This window comes from Parasteatoda tepidariorum, chromosome 4 (genome assembly GCF_982258835.1).
Source record: "Parasteatoda tepidariorum strain Cologne lab strain chromosome 4, Ptep-v5.0, whole genome shotgun sequence".
Lineage (NCBI taxonomy): Eukaryota > Metazoa > Arthropoda > Arachnida > Araneae > Theridiidae > Parasteatoda > Parasteatoda tepidariorum.
In genome coordinates, this window is record NC_141758.1 from 5380455 (window position 1) to 5394768 (window position 14314).

General features: G+C 31.7%; 2 protein-coding genes across 2 annotated transcripts in view; one reads left to right on the forward strand and one right to left on the reverse strand.

Annotated features, from left to right (window-relative positions):
• Positions 1–14314, reverse strand: part of LOC107447625 (putative phospholipid-transporting ATPase IM) — a 198969-nt gene that overhangs the window by 154411 nt on the left and 30244 nt on the right. The window lies entirely within an intron of this gene.
• Positions 3463–6281, forward strand: LOC107456223 (uncharacterized). Its single transcript, XM_087160440.1, has 2 exons — positions 3463–4294; positions 5532–6281. The coding sequence occupies exons 1-2, from the start codon at positions 3632–3634 to the stop codon at positions 6279–6281; spliced, it is 1413 nt and encodes a 470-aa protein (XP_087016566.1). The 5' UTR covers positions 3463–3631.

Consider the following 14314-nt stretch of genomic DNA (forward strand, 5'->3'; position numbering starts at 1 on the left):
GTTATTTAAATCGGCGTCTAAACTTATTAACCGTTTTACAATTATTATTCATTGGTGCAAATTACATTATATTATCATAAATGACGATTAAAGACATTCGTTAAATGATTTAGAACTTAACTTTCAGCTTCATGCACAAAGTGATGAATGCAAAAATTCTATTTAAATTTTTCCGTTCATTTGGTAAGCAAATACAGGGTGCGTAGCCAAATTATTCAACAAAAATATTTTAAGCACTCAAAAAATATTTTTCATCATCAGCATTGGCACGACAGCCCTTTGTGAGCCTCGGCCTTCCTCAAAAGCTTTTCCCATTCTTCCTTTCTCCCAGCAATTGTTTTCCAGTTCTTTAAAAAGATAGGTAATATCTTTTAGGATGGCAAAATCCTGATCCAAAAAATATTTTTTAGCACTTAAAAAAATATCATTATTAGGCAAGGTTGGAAAGTTTTTGACAATTGACGGTTTTATCTTGTTTTAACCGTCATGTCGGAAAAAAAAACCCTTTTGGTATTGTTTTTGTCAATTCTCAAAAATCAGAAATTTTGAATCGTGTAAAACGAATGGCGTTTTCATACGCTGCGGACTGACAATACGTCAAAGTAGATTGATTGGGTTTGAATTAATTGTGAAAATGTTGAATAGAACAATGTGAACTGCTTCTTTTTGCATAATTCGTAGCAAAAATCAACATGGTAAAGGAAAATTCTCATTTTGAAAAAAAAAGAAAATTAAGCACTTTTTAAAAACACCCAATGAAAAAAGCACCTTCAAGGGCTTTTAAAAAACGAAAATAAGCACCTTTAAGCACTTTTCAAAAACGCTACGCATCCTGAAATATATTAAATTACAGTTGTGAACGCACCAAATTTGTTTTAACAATACACTTTTAGTTTTAAATGTTATTTCAAAAAAGGATTACTTATAAAAATTATTTTTGTCTACTACTAGGCACTTAAATTATGGCCTTTTTTATTTTCCTTGTCGACAGAGCTACAAAAAATAGCGATAATAAAAAAAATGTTGCAGCTAATAATAAAATTAGTTTCTCACAGACATCAAATCAGATGGTACTTTTGGTCTATTACATTTGAAACATTCCAATGCTGGAACCAAAACGAACCAATTCCCCAGAGACCCCTTATACTTCATTTTGCCATCATTAACTTATAGAATAAAAAAGAAATAGACTGTTACACATGAAGTAATGAGGTAGATATTCGATCATATGACGAGAAACATAAACTTAAATTAACGTGTAAGGAGAACTGATATTCCAAACTTTATTATCATGAGAATATAATCATTCATTCAGCATGGAAAATGGTAATTCCAAAGCAACCACAATAATATTGAGGTTAGAGTCCGTTTCTGTTGTCCGGCTGAAATTAGAATGATGACGTAACTACAGAGGAATAGGAATTCATAAATATTGAAAACCGGCTTAATTTTTAGAAGCATATCTGAAAGGCACTCATTCGATTTTAGAATTACACATACACCCGGTAAACATAATTTACAGAGTTAACCTTCAAAAATTCAAATGACTTTAACGTAGTCAAGCAGAGATTGTTATTGTAAAAAGTTAGCTTATAACATAATATATTCAGATAGTATCACACAATTATACGCAGAAAATTTAAATTTAATTTGTATTAAATCATACTTTAACTGTGCTCACATGGAGAAAAAATGCGCAGTAATACGTTAAATAAATATTTAACGTAGTAGTGACTGTTAAACACTTTAAATTAAGCCAATCTAACAGAATGAATTATAAATGTAGTGTTGCCAATAGAGAAATACTTCTCAATTGCCAATAGTGACAAACTTTGGACCGCTCTCCTGATCTAACTATGGGGACCCTATTTTCTGGATTGAGGATACTCCTTATATTTTGAGTGCCCCTTATATTTATATATACCTCTTATTTATTATTTTATAATTGTATGCAAAAAATTTTCAATTCGCTCAATAAGTTCTCGAGATATGGCGAAATACGTAAAGAATAAAATTAACATTGGGGGGGGGAGGTCCAACTTTTGGATCGCTTTTCCTATTTTGGTTGTCAGAAACCCTAGTCCGTCTAAAAAGATAGGTAATATGTTTATTCAGGAAAAGTGCGTTTTTGTGTCTGGTTTCGCAACTTAAAATATCGTCTGCACTGATTCATCAGTATATTTGAGATCACCCCCTCGAACCATTAAGATTGAGTGATAGAACGTAAAAATCCGATCATTAGATCAAAAGTTATTCAGGATGGTCCGTATTTTTAGGGGTGTCACTGTACAACCTGCAAAGAGTTAGCCGAGCACACGAAAAGAATTTCTGACACAAAGTCACGAAGTATCCGTAAAATCAGGTACAAAAAATTTTTATTTCATTTTTGAGGTCGAAATAAACATCTTGTGATTGGACAAGTCAACTGTTGTGGAGGAGCTATCCTGTACACAATTTTGTCGCCAAGAGCAACATCTTTTAGAAAGCTGACTTCGAATCTTCGATGGATGGCGAAACCATTTGTTTCCACGATCCAAAACACGAGTTCTTTTCTAACTCCAAGATATACAGGGTGATCCTAAAATATGTGTCAAAAATGTAAAGGTTGGTAGAGGGGACATAAATAAGCATATTTCGGATAGGAATGTGTGTGCGGTAATGGCACATTAAAGCACTAGCTTGTGAAGCAGTACGAATCAAAGGAAACTGAAAAGACAAGTAAAGACAAAAGATAAGAAAAAAATTAGCAACAGTTTACAAGAGGTGCTCGAAAGAGTAGCCACCAACAGCGATACAAGATTCACAGCCTCGGAGCATGGATCAGCGTACATTAGAAAAGACGTCAGGCATGTCGAGCACATCTAAAGAAGCAACAGACAAGCGCTCAACAAGATCTTCTTCAGATGTGACGGGACTCTCGTACTCCAAGCTTTTAATATGACCCCAAAAGAAAAAATCCGAGCAGGTTAAATCAGGAGAATTAGGTGGCCAGGGAACTGGACAGCCCCGTCCTGCGGAAAATGATGAATCCAGCTAGCAAACTCTTTTATATGCCATAGACAACAGCGCTCCCTACCGGCTCAAGGCGGTATTACCCCACATACTATCCCATACAAAATAGGCTTATTTAGGTCCCCTCTACTTACCTTTCCATTTTTGACATATATTTTAGGACCACCCTGTATTCGATGAACCAAGCTGTGAGGGCAAATCTTTATACGAATTAAACAATAAATTTCTGCAGTCACCTTATCGTTTATAGTTAAGAGGGAAACATCCTTAACCCCTGGAAAAGAACACCGGGATATAAATATGAGTATAAGTTCAGCCGCAGATTTTTTAAGTCATACTTTAGCAGTGTTGAGGAGGCATGAAATTCCGTCAAAGCGTCGGGAAAAAAAAGAAGGGAAAAAAAAGGACAATTTTTGGGTTTAGGACTACTAATGTTCAATTAGTATAGTCTGTTCAACGAGAACTGATAGCGAAAGTAAACAAAGCGGCGTGCTATTTGGCGCAATACAGCTGTCTACTTGGCGCCGGAATAATGACAAATAGCGCCTATCAGACAAGCAAAAACTCTTATTTTTAGAGGGTTGTGTGTATCGCCGTGGTGTCTTTTTGCAGGTGTTTCATGAGTAATATGGAAAATAAAGCGATGGATTTAAGTCCTCCTAAAAAACGACCGAAGAAATCTTACATAAGTAAAGCTGAGAAGGAAATAATATTGAACATTTATAAAACAGAAGTGCATTCAAAACCAGATGTTCCAATCATTGATGTGGCTGACCATGCGGCTTCTGCAGCGGGAGTTAGCACAGCTTCTGTTTTCAGAATTATCAAAGAATATAAAAAGGATGGTATATTACATTCCCCGAAGAGGACTAAACCTCGTAAAACTTTTTTGGATGACATTGACGATTTCGACAAAAATGCTGTAAGAAGAAAAGTTCATGATTTTTTCCGCCGTAACGAAATTCCGACAATAAACAAAGTTCTAAAAGCTGTGAACGATGATTCTGATTTACCAAACTTTAAAAGAACGACATTTTATTCGCTGTTAAAAAAATTAGGCTTCAAACATCAAAAACGAGGACGGAACAGCTCACTCATTGAAAAAGAAGAAATAATTTTGTGGAGGCGAAGATATTTAAGAACAATTAACAAAATGAGACAAGAAGGAAGAAAAATTTATTACATGGATGAGACATGGTTGAATGCTGGACACACGCAAGACAAAGTGTGGAATGATACTTCCATTATCTCGTCAAAACACAGGGCTAAAGAGAATAGAAGGGCTGGTTCACTCCTTTGAAGTATCTCTTGCCGCGCCGATCCTCCGACGTCACTCTAGTGACGTCACTTTGGCGCAAAGCTCGCACTTTTACTTCAAGAACGGAGCGTTTGGCCTTACTAGCTCTAACTAATATTGGATCATTTCTTTTTGCGAGATATTCTAAGACATTTGTTATTTTCTATAATGACTTTCCTCAGTTTTTGCAGTGAATTTACAAGAATTTAAAACTATTATCGAAATGCCAGTTTGCGCGATTGCAACTTGCAAAAATTCTGATATAAACACAAAAGGAAAAAGTATAATTTTTCGCGTGTTCCCTAAAGTAAATGAACAACTGTGAAAAGAATGGATTCCGAAATGACACAGTTAATTTAAAACCGCAATACGTTTATTCTGTCGTAAAGAACTTTTATAAAAATTCATTATCTAAATAGAAACCGCCTCGCTACTTCATAAAGAAAGGCAGGTGAAAAGAATTAAAAAATAGATAAAGTCAAAGAAAATTAAAATATAAGTAAAAAGTATAAATAAAATATATAGTATATAGTGGAAATTCTCCTAATTTCATAACATATTTTTTAATGTAGTTATTCTAAATATTTATGATTTTTTTTAAAAATTATATTCTCTTCAATTTAAATATCTATATATTATATCATCGTAAATTTAAATGTCTATAAACAATTGTAAAATTTCTGATGTCATTATGAACCTAAATTATTATTTTGTTTCAGTAATTAGCGTTTAAGGTTGATGTTTCCTAATGATTAAGTATGAACAAATTGCTATTAACGACATATTTTAAAATCAGGGATCCTAAATTTAACTTAACTTATCTTTATAAAAGAATATGTAGATAAAAAAAGTGTCGATATATGCCTTCATTTTTCTTAATAGTTAAAGTTAAAACTGAACTTTTTAAAATAAAGTATTTATCGTGTCATTTTCACCAACTAGCAAAACATTTTTATAAGTTTAAAATGGTATTTTTTTAATATAATAACCAAGAAAGTTTTTTTTTTAACTATGTTTATGAACGGAAATAATGTGTTAATTACGTAAAGTTTGAAGGCTAATAACCAGAAAAAGTCTAACTTATTTTTACAAGAGAAAGATGCAAAGTTATCATATCTTTGCTTGCGATCTCCGAGATCTGTAGACACAGTGACGTCATGAGGACGGAAATCGTAGCTTCAGCTCTAAGAGCGGAGTGAACTAGCCCTTGTATTCTCTTTAGCCCTGGTCAAAACAGGCATTTTTATCTGGTCTTTCTACAGGATTAAAATCGCCTTCTGGCAAAGGTGAGAGACTTATTATTACGCACATTGGTAGCGATGCGGGCTTTTTAAAAGAAGGACTTCTACTTTTTAAATCAAACAAAAACAAGGATTACCATAAGGATATGAATGCAGCGTGTTTCGAAGAATGGTTCGAGAAAATTCTACCCTTTCTAGAGCCGAACTCTGTCGTTGTGATGGACAATGCACCATATCACTCTCGTAAAGAAGAAAAAATTCCTAACACATCATCGACTAAGCAAGTAATTAAAGATTGGCTAAAATCTAAAAACATTGTTAGTGATGAAGAAGGTATGCTAAAAACAGAACTACTGGATATAGTGAAAGCTCATAAGCACAGATATGACAAATTCGCGGTGGATGAACTTGCTAGACGTAATAATATAATGATTTTAAGGCTTCCCCCCTATCACGCTGAATTAAATCCAATTGAGCTGATTTGGGCCCAAATGAAAGGTTCAGTGGCCAAAGAAAACAAAACTTTCAAGTTATCGGAAGTAGAGGAATTGTGCATGAAAAGTTTAAACGAAATTGGAGTTGAAAAGTGGAAAAATTGCATAGAGCATATTCAGAAAATTGAAAAAGAGATGTGGGATTTGGACGAAGCCATCGAAAACACTGTTAATTCTCTAGTAATAAATATCAATTCAAACGACGAGGATTCTACAAGTTCTGAGAGTGAATTCTGAGATAAGTACCTAGTTTCATTTTTACTTTTTAATGATATAATTATTCGTTATTATCCATGATTAATTGATCATTAATACAATAATTCTTAAAATTTTGTTCTTTTCTGAGTAGTTTAATATAATTATTTTCGTTTTCGGTACAGTTGTTAATTAAGTACAGAAATTCAAATGTTACGCAAAATTAAATAATTTTGACACTTGATTCTATTTTTTCAAAAACCTATTGAATTCGAGGTTTACAAACTGCTTTTTTTTTATATGTTAAGTGGGTATATTTTTCTTAACAAAAGATTTCGTGAGACATGTAAAAAAGTTCCAAGTTTCTTTTAGTGTAATTATTTTCGTAATACTTCCCTTAGAAAAATAAAGATAATTAACAATTTAAAAATACAAATAAATGCAGTTCCTTCTAACATATTTTTAAATCAATCGGCGAAACATAAAACTATTTTAAATATTATTTAACTTCTAATAAATTTTAAAAAAAATTGTAATTATGAAAATAAAAGAGTATTTTTTTTAACATTTTTTAACATAACTGTCAATTCTATACGACTTTTACGATGGAATTATAAAAGTTATGTTTTTCATAGATATTTATGCAAAATATATTAAAACTAATTTAATCAAAACTTAAAGAAATATAGATATATTAAAACTATTCTTAAAATAAAATTATGTGTTTACTGAAACACTTAGAAAGGTATTTTCATGAAAATATTTTAATTTTGCATTTTCTTATCTAATTTTAAGGTATCAAAAACCAAACATCGTTTTTGTTTTTCTATAAAAGCGAAAGCTCTGTCGATTCAAATGAAATCGCCCATTCAGCGAAGAAACCGTTAAAGTGGCAAACGTTGGCGATCAAACAGCAACCCTTTTGTTTACTTCCACTCTCAGTTCTCGTTGAACGGACTATAGTCGTAAAGTAGCCGCCGGCTGGGATCGAACCTACAACTTCTTGGACACGGGCCCAGTGCCCCACCGACCTAGAGTTGTACTATAGGCTACAATCTAGGAAATATCCTTGAGAATGATCCGAAGACATGTCATCACAATTTTGATCCTCTACAGAGGGGTTGGCTCCCCCGCTCTAATAGCCAGACGATCTGCGTGCCCTCGGTCCCTACGCAACGTGTTCAAAGTGGTCATCTATCCGCCTACTGACCGCAGCCAGCGATTTTTGATTTCGGTGATCTACTGGGAACCGTGTCTTTGCGATCAGTCCATTGCGGGACGAATTATTTTTGTATCACGAAAGATTTATTAATGTGTCATAAAAAATATAAGGAGACACGATTCAGATAATTTTATGCTAAGGTCATTTTTAAAGAGGGTTAACCCATCAAAATAAATATACATACCCAACACCAGACACAAAATCAGCAGACAGTCTGGTAATAACTCATAAATATAATTTATATGAAAAAACGAATCTGAGGAAATAACATTTAGGCAATGTTTTTTAACTTGTCTCTGAGACACAATAAAATGACACAAAATAACCATGAAAAGTGAAATTAAATTGCGTAAGACACTATAACTTATAGGGTTTTATTGCTACACACAAGCTCGACACAAAAAAAGAATGGATCTCAAAAAATTCACTACAACTTCAACTTCGGTCATTTAACTACGAATGAAAGCGCGAATTATTATCTTTTTCATCGAAATATTTCTCAGTCATAAAAAATAAAAAAGATACAGTATATAAACAGGCCACTTGAGTAAAAACCGTAAAATAGAAAATAAAGATGACAAAATTCTGAACAAGCAGTGGAATTTGGATGGAGATTTATCAGCATTAAAGATCTTAAAATAATCATAATAAAAGTTGATGATACTCGTGCTCGCAGACTTAATGGAACGTAAACACTGTGGCTTGTCGGATTAAAGTTTAAAACAGGAGTTAGTTTCGATCTGTTTAAAAGCTTCTCAACTCAGATTAATTCTATAAAATTTCGATAATATTTCTAATTAACTTAATTTTCAGGGATTAAAGTAAACTAAAATATTTAAATAACCCTCTATAAATAAAAACTCTAATAAATAATAAAATAATACTAATGTAAACTTAAATATTAATTTCCCAACTGCTATGTACAGTGGTAAAAAAAAAAGACCATCCTGAATAACTTTTCATCTAATGATCCGATTTTCAAAGTTCTAGGACTCATTCTTAATGATTCGAAGGAGTGACCTCAAATATGCTAATTAATGAGAGCAGACAATATTTTAAGTAACGAAATCAGGCACAAAAATGTAATTTTTTTCTGACTAAGCATACCGCGAATTAGGATTTCTGACAACCAAAATAAGAAGAGCGATAAAATTTGGACCTCCCAATGTTAATTTTACTTTTTGCGTATTTCACCATATCTCGAGAACTTATTGAGCAAATTGAAACATTTTTGTAAATATTTATAATTTTATTTAATAATAATAAAATTTTGAATTGTAAAGTTATAAAACGATGTCATTTTAAAGTACGTAATTTTTTTGGCAAAATGCAAAATTTGAGCGAAAGCAGTTGAATAGTTTCTGAGAAATCCAATCAACTTCTTTAAAAGTCGATTTCTCAAGACCGAACAGTTGACCAAACTCATGAATTTACGACGATCAACGCCGTAGCCTTGTTATTTTGAACCCAATCCAGAAGACAAGGAAACTCCTCCATTAAGCGTAGAAAGAAATTCTCCTTCGTAGAAAACTCGTTTGATTGAACTAACCCGCATCTGCCTTACATGGAGAAGAAAACCTCACAAGGTTAGCCTGACGGCAAGAAGACTGTAACCGATTATCGTCTATCGCTGAGGATATTTTACGTCAGCACTGTGATCTGCGTAAGCCGAGTGCGGAATTCGTATTTACCAGCCACAGCAGGGATTCGAAACCGGGTCACCTAATCGAGAGGCGAGCGCTCTATCTCCTGAGCCACCACGGCTACAACATATACTTTCAGTAAATATTAATTAATGAAATTAGTTACAATTTAGCTATTATAATTAACTATATGCCAGTTAACTTTAAAGGATTTTAGAGAGCCATGATGAGATAGAGCGGATAAAGCGCTTGCCTCCCAGTGAGGTGACCTGGATACAAATTCTGCACACTGCTCGCACTGACCAAAGTGCTCTTGTAAAAATATCCTCAGTGGCAGAGAGATCATGGTTTAGAGTGGGAGGTTTTTGTGGCTTTCTTCTCCATGTGCCGGATCGGGTTCGATATAATAAGGCTACGGAGTTGAACATTAGTAGTCGTAAACCCGAAAATTGGGTCAGCTGTTCAATGACGGTGATAAAAAAAATAAAGGATTTCAGAGAACGCTAAACCGCGGGAAAAACTTTTCACGACGAATTCTGTTTTATTTATTTTTCAGTGTAAAGTACACAGAAAAGTGATTTCAAACAAAGCTTAGAGTAAATTATAAAGTTTCATATTCTGAAAAAATATTTTCGAAATGTCAACATTCGAACAAATAAATGAATGATTACCTCCCCACTGCGTAATCCTAATTGATCCTACCATAATTTGTTTGCATTTTGATTAAAGTATATATATATATATATATATATATATATATATATATATATATATATACATATATATATATATATATATATATATATATATATATATATATATATATATATGTAAGGGTTGCAGTCATGGTGAGTGATGTTAGGCCACGCAGATAGCAGTTGGAAGGCAAAAAATATTTTATTAACTTCACATAGTATATTTAAGACATTTTCTAGCAAAGGCGGAGCTCAAAATCGCACTCAAAAACTGTGTGCTTAAGTTTTTATCTTAGGGAAAGTAGCAAAGGAATTTCCCTCTATTTTGTTATATTTGAGGGGAAAAGGGAAGTGATAAGGATTACTATTGGTTTATGAAAGAAATCGCGCGTTCCCACACAAAGCAAGGGAAATATGTCCTGCTCTTAATTAAATGCATAGTTGAGCCAAAAATAGATTTAAGAACAGGATGTGGCTTTTAAAAGTGTGAGAAAGTATTTCAAATAGAATAATTAATTAGGAATAAAGTATGAGTTGTTTTATAGCAAAGAAACTAACATAAAAAGATTAATAGAAGCTTTTTATGTTACATCCCCCCTCGCCGAAAAATTTTAACTAACATCAAAAAATTTTTTACAATTATCCCTTTGCAAAACTTTCCTTATGATGACACAATTAAAATAATAATAATAATATTTGTAAAATCAACAAGATATAAAGTAACATGAGTTATAAAAAAAAACACACTTGCACACTATGTAAAAAAAAGTTTCATACAGAGTTAGAGGAAGAAAAAAAAATTTGAAGTAGCGCTATTATCGAAATGAAGTATTAGATCTCCATTTTCAAAAAATTGTTTGTGATTAAGTTTTTTCAGTCCTTCTTTATAATCACAGTAAATAAAGTTATTCCTCATACTAACACAATTAAAATAAACTTTTCACTTAAGACAAGAAAATCTATAAAAATTTCCTAAAAGATGTAAATATTCATATTCAATAACAAGAAAGATACAAAAATATGAAAATGCAAGTGATATGAGATATAAAAATACAAATTGACACTTTTTATCAAAAAAAATTTCAATATAAAATGTAAAAAAAATTTGACACAATGGTCTTTAATCTGAAGTTTAAGACTTCAGTATTTTTATTTCAATGAGAGAATAAAAAGTTTGACACTTTTAGTCTTTAATCTGAAGTTTAAGACTTCAGTGTTATTAGGGGAAATTGTTTTGTTGGATTAGGGGCTGTATTCCTCAAAAGGAGGAAAACAGTCCCTATTCTCAACAATAATGAGCTGGAAGATCCTAGATTCAACAAGATGCATAAGTATTTATTTTTTTGGTTTTCACCACAGAGAAAAACTACCATCGCCGCATATCCTACTAGATTTGGGTAAACGTTGAACTTGAAGAAAATTTGAAAGGTCGGATCTTCCAGAAAAAGAAAGGGGTCCACATGTTCCATTGAACTATGTGTATTATTGTCATAATTGGTATTTAATTTTATTTTCACGAAACAAAACAAAATTGACACTGGTAAATTTGATGGTTATTTTACCCTTTGAGGTTCAACTTTTATTGTCTCTATATACTATTTATTTTTAGCAAAAATATCTGAAAAATTTCTTAAAATTCCTGAAGATGGAAATTTTTTTCATTATCTTGAATTTGCATAATTCCGTCAACATGATTTTGACAATGCGGCCCCACATTATCACAATCAGTCTCAAGAACACTTGAAGATTCAAAATTATTTTCAGTTTTGCTATTTGAATCCCTATTTTTAATTCTATTTTTTATTTTATTTTCCTTTAAACTCACTTTGTTAACATTTTTCTTTTTACTATTCTTTTTTTTTTTATGCCCAATTTTTTATTTTCTTCCTTTCTTTTTGTTTTTCTTAGATTTGAATTTTTTTTTTCTTTCTTTTCTATCTGCTTTCTTCTTTAGTTTTTTTTTTTTTATTGCAAACATTAACCAGGATTTCAGGAGAAAAAAATGTGTGAGAACAAATTGCTTTTACAATCAGAAAAGGTGATCAGTCTTCTCAGAATTTACATTACAACCCGTTTAACACAATTAATTATTAATTGAAAACCAAAACAAAGCTCTCAAATTCAATATGGTATTAGGTAAATCAGTTTTTTAAAATTTGACTGACCTAGCTATTTTCCTTATTTTTAATTTGAAGTGCAAGTTAGGTTAATTTGCAAATTACTTTCTGTTTGTTTTCATTTATCTTTTTTTTTTTTTTTTTTTTTTGGACACATAACTTTTCTAAAATATTTGTTGGGTTTATTTTTAAAGTACCACCTGTGTTAGTATTTAACAAGATAGTTTTCTTAGTCACCATCGGGTAGTTGTTACTTTTATTATTTTTATTTTGATTGTATTTTGAGTGTATCCGGATACTATTCATTCTCAATTCGTGGTTTGGTCACTTTATGTTGGACTTGACTCTTTCTCTTATAAACTTGATCTGTTAATGGGATTGCCTGAACCTTCATTTAAATTTTAATTTTGAAAAATTTTGTATTGATTTTCAAAATTATTTGTTGCACTATTTTTGATTACCATCTTTAATTTGTAATTTTTTCCACTCCGCATTCAAATAACCAAAATAAATTTCATTAACTAAATATAACATTTAGAAGAAGAAAAAGTTAAATTTATGAATAGCACATATTTTGCTTTTTTAAACACCATAATACAATAAAAATTTAAATTTTACTTCTACAATCAATATAATATACACTAAAAAGTGATTCCTTAAATAATAATTAAAACTATAATCATACTGAATCATAAGTGGAAAAAAAATATGTGATAGCACTAAAATTTAATATCATTATTTAATTTAAACAAATAATACGATAAACCGTTGAATAATGGCATCAATAAATGGAACTATTATCAAAATTTAAATATTAATAGATAAATATAATATTACCGGAATAAATATTTGGAACAATAAACATAAAATTATATGTTCCTATTTCAATATATGAGCGTAAATGATTCAAAAGTATTCACGTTTAAAAACTTAAACTTTTGAGAGTAAATATCAATCACATCTGTAATTAATCACCAATAAATCACTTCTAATATTTGATGAATCACGCGCACACGCGAGCGGAATCATAGCTACCACTTGAGATCACATTTTTGGTCATCTTCCGTTCAAGGAAACACAGAACACTCGAGAAAATCGCCAGAAAACGAAATCAATTCGATCATATGCTGAACCTTTATCAATCCTCAATGAGACCGACACGCAGCAAGCAAGTAGGGCAACACAGCAAGCACTTGCTGTAAATCCGCAAGAAGCTAATTGTTGATGGTAACACACGGTAGGCGAAAACGAAACCAAAACAGCGAAGACATCAATTCTTTAACGGCGATTCCGGTACAACGGTGTAGAGGCAACGTCTGGACCCATTATGAAGGAAAGTCCCGAAATTCTCATTCTTTTAGTCAGGATATCTGTTTCACGAGCAACGCCGGCATCTCCTAAAACTTCATTCGATTATTTTCTTTCCTTTTATATTTATATATTTTTTACTTATTTGAAAAAAGCATTTTTTTTTTTTAATGGAGCCAGTGAAAAAAAAAAGTGCCAAACCAACTGCAAAATTTATCTATCCTGCTAGGCTTGTAAGGGTTGCAGTCATGGTGAGTGATGTTAGGCCACGCAGATAGCAGTTGGAAGGCAAAAAATATTTTATTAACTTCACATAGTATATTTAAGACATTTTCTAGCAAAGGCGGAGCTCAAAATCGCACTCAAAAACTGTGTGCTTAAGTTTTTATCTTAGGGAAAGTAGCAAAGGAATTTCCCTCTATTTTGTTATATTTGAGGGGAAAAGGGAAGTGATAAGGATTACTATTGGTTTATGAAAGAAATCGCGCGTTCCCACACAAAGCAAGGGAAATATGTCCTGCTCTTAATTAAATGCATAGTTGAGCCAAAAATAGATTTAAGAACAGGATGTGGCTTTTAAAAGTGTGAGAAAGTATTTCAAATAGAATAATTAATTAGGAATAAAGTATGAGTTGTTTTATAGCAAAGAAACTAACATAAAAAGATTAACAGAAGCTTTTTATGTTACATATATATATACTAAATTACTTTTACTAAAATTAAAAAATACGATACAAACATTTCGAATGATTCGAAGCACGCAATTCTATAATAAAAACTAATATTATGCGGTTTTATTAATTAAAATACAATATTAATGGCAGTTTTTTAACAAGCTGCCGCAAATGTCGGGTGTATAGCCGTCTTCCACATTATAATTAATAAAAAAAAAAGAAACAACATTAACACAAAGTGTACTGATGCATTTATTTGTTAATTATTCAATAGTACATTTTTTTAAAAAAAAAGCTGCAACATTCCAGATAACATCACCTTTTTTTTATTATAAAATTTTCACATTTTTGCTCATTACAAAAAGAAATGTGATGAGCAAATTACGGTCACAGCCGTCGAGTGTTTTCATAGAAAA

Coding starts and splice junctions, on each gene's coding strand:
- LOC107456223 (XM_087160440.1), top strand. CDS start 3,632: ATGAGTAATATGGAAAATAAAGCGATGGATTTAAGTCCTCCTAAAAAA. Junction 4,295..5,531: donor GGGCTAAAGAGAATAGAAGG/GCTGGTTCACTC, acceptor TATTCTCTTTAG/CCCTGGTCAAAACAGGCATT.